The sequence below is a fragment of the Salvelinus alpinus genome, chromosome 8 (assembly GCF_045679555.1).
Source record: "Salvelinus alpinus chromosome 8, SLU_Salpinus.1, whole genome shotgun sequence".
NCBI lineage: Eukaryota > Metazoa > Chordata > Actinopteri > Salmoniformes > Salmonidae > Salvelinus > Salvelinus alpinus.
The window spans coordinates 34,913,012-34,915,227 of NC_092093.1; the positions used below are offsets into that span (position 1 = coordinate 34,913,012).

At 36.8% G+C, this 2,216-nt stretch overlaps 1 protein-coding gene across 1 annotated transcript; it reads left to right on the forward strand.

Moving 5' to 3' along the window:
• The first annotated feature begins 281 nt into the window (after positions 1 to 281).
• LOC139582363 (trace amine-associated receptor 1-like) lies at positions 282 to 1,836 on the forward strand. Its single transcript, XM_071412338.1, has 2 exons — positions 282 to 552; positions 806 to 1,836. Exon 2 carries the CDS (start codon positions 829 to 831, stop codon positions 1,834 to 1,836), a length of 1,008 nt encoding a protein of 335 aa, XP_071268439.1. The 5' UTR covers positions 282 to 552; positions 806 to 828.
• Positions 1,837 to 2,216: the final 380 nt, after the last annotated feature.

Here is a 2,216-nt window from a genome sequence, read left to right on the forward strand (position 1 = left end):
TGTAGGTATTATAACCCTATCAGTCATTTCTCTTACGTGTAACCACAAGTCTGGTCTTGTGGGGTAGTGCTGGATTTAAGCCTTATCTCTGAAATTCTGAGCTGTAGTGCGCTTAAAATGTAAAGGTAATTCCTGATAATGCTGTGAATAGAACATTGCTTTTAAATGTCAATTGGGCTACAATGCGGAACTTCGGCAATACGGATTGAATCCAGCACCTTAAATCAATTTATTGTAGCGAATTTGGCAAAAACAGTCAAATGTGTAATGAACTAACTGATTGGATGGCCTTGTGGCTGATGAAAGATACTATCATATCCTCTTGAAGGGAGTGGTTACAAGTATGACATCATTAACTTTAGTTCTCTGCTACAGATTTTTTATGTAGAGTTGAATGTAGCAATGTCTGATTGGTCAACGTTATATTGTGATCATCATTATGGTAATAGACTACAGGTACAAAAGCACAAGAGTCAAGTTCACATTTGCATCACATTGCGACCAGAGAAAAAGGGTTTACATGTGATACATCACCATCTGCATGGCTGAGAGGTAAGGTATGCTGAATTGAACAGAAAAAATGTATTAACTATCTTTTGAAATGGAAAAACACTTCCCTTTCGGTGTTTGTGGTAATATTTCCAACGAATAAGCAAAAGTAATGTACATTTTAATACATTTTATCAAGTGACAAAAATACAGCATTTGAATTTGTTTAATTAAATCATCCATCATAATGTAATAATTTCCAACAAATATTCTATAATTGATGTTAACATACAATAATGTATCTTTCATATTTCAGATAAGATTCTTTCAACCACGACCATGGAACCAGGAATCAGTCTCAGCAAGGCTGATATTGTTGAGAATATACTTCTATGTTTTGAATCAGTGAATGGGTCTTGCAAAAGATCAATCTTTCCTCCAACAATACGAGTATTACTTTATCTCTTACTTGGCTCAATGTCTGTTCTCACAGTGTGTGGCAACCTTCTTGTAATCATTCCCATCATCCACTTCAAACAGCTCCACACCCCAACCAACTACCTCATCCTCTCTCTGGCTGTGTCAGACCTTCTCTTGGGGGTTTTAGTGATGCCTCCCAGAATGGTATATTCAGTGGAAAGCTGCTGGTATTTTGGAGATTTATTCTGTAAAATCCAAACCAGCACTGATATCATGTTGTGCAATACATCCATTCTTAACTTGTGTTTCATTTCCATTGACAGGTATTATGCAGTGTGTCGCCCTCTCCTTTATAGAACTAAAATAACTGTTCATGTTGTTCTGATTATGATGCTGGTCACCTGGACTGGTTCTGCTATAGTAGTGTTTGGTATAGTATTTCTGGGGATCAGTATTTGGGGCATGGATGTTGCCTGTGAGGGAGGATGTATTTTGTTTCAAAACAAAGCATCAAGTACTGCGTCTTCGGTGCTCTCATTCTACATCCCAGGAGTCGGGTTGCTTAGCATCTACCTAAAGATTTTCCTAATAGCACAGAGACAGGCACGCTCAATTCAGGGTACAACCAATCAGAACACTGTAGGCAAATCACAGAGGAAGGCCACCAAAACACTTGCTATCATTATGGGGGTATTTCTATCATTCTGGACACCCTTTTTTGTCATCAACAGCATTGATCCTTTTATTAGTTACTCTACCCCACCCGTTTTGTTTGAAACACTTATATGGATTGCCTATTTGAATTCAACTATTAATCCTATGGTGTATGCATTCTTTTACAGTTGGTTCAGGAGGGCGTTTAGAATGATAATTTCTGGTCAAATATTTCAACCTGACTCTTCAGAAATACAATTGTATTCAGAATAAATACAGTGAGCTCCAAAAGAATTGAGACAGAGACAAATTTTTGTTGTTTTGGTTCTGTACTCCAGCACTTTGGGTTTGAATTGGTACAATGACTACGAGGTTAAAGTGCAGACTTACAGATTTCATTTGAAGGTATTTTGATAAATATCAAGTGAATTGTTTAGAAGTTACACCACTTTGTACATAGTCCCCCCATTTAAGTGGACCAAAGGTTTTGGGACGAATTCACTTATATGTGTATTAAAGTAGTAAAAAGTTTGGTTTTTGGTCCCATATTCATTGCACGCAACAATGACTACATCCAGCTTGGGACAATACAAATTCCATCAATAGAAATTAATGGTAAATAATGTATTGTGTAATTTTGGTGTAACATTTAC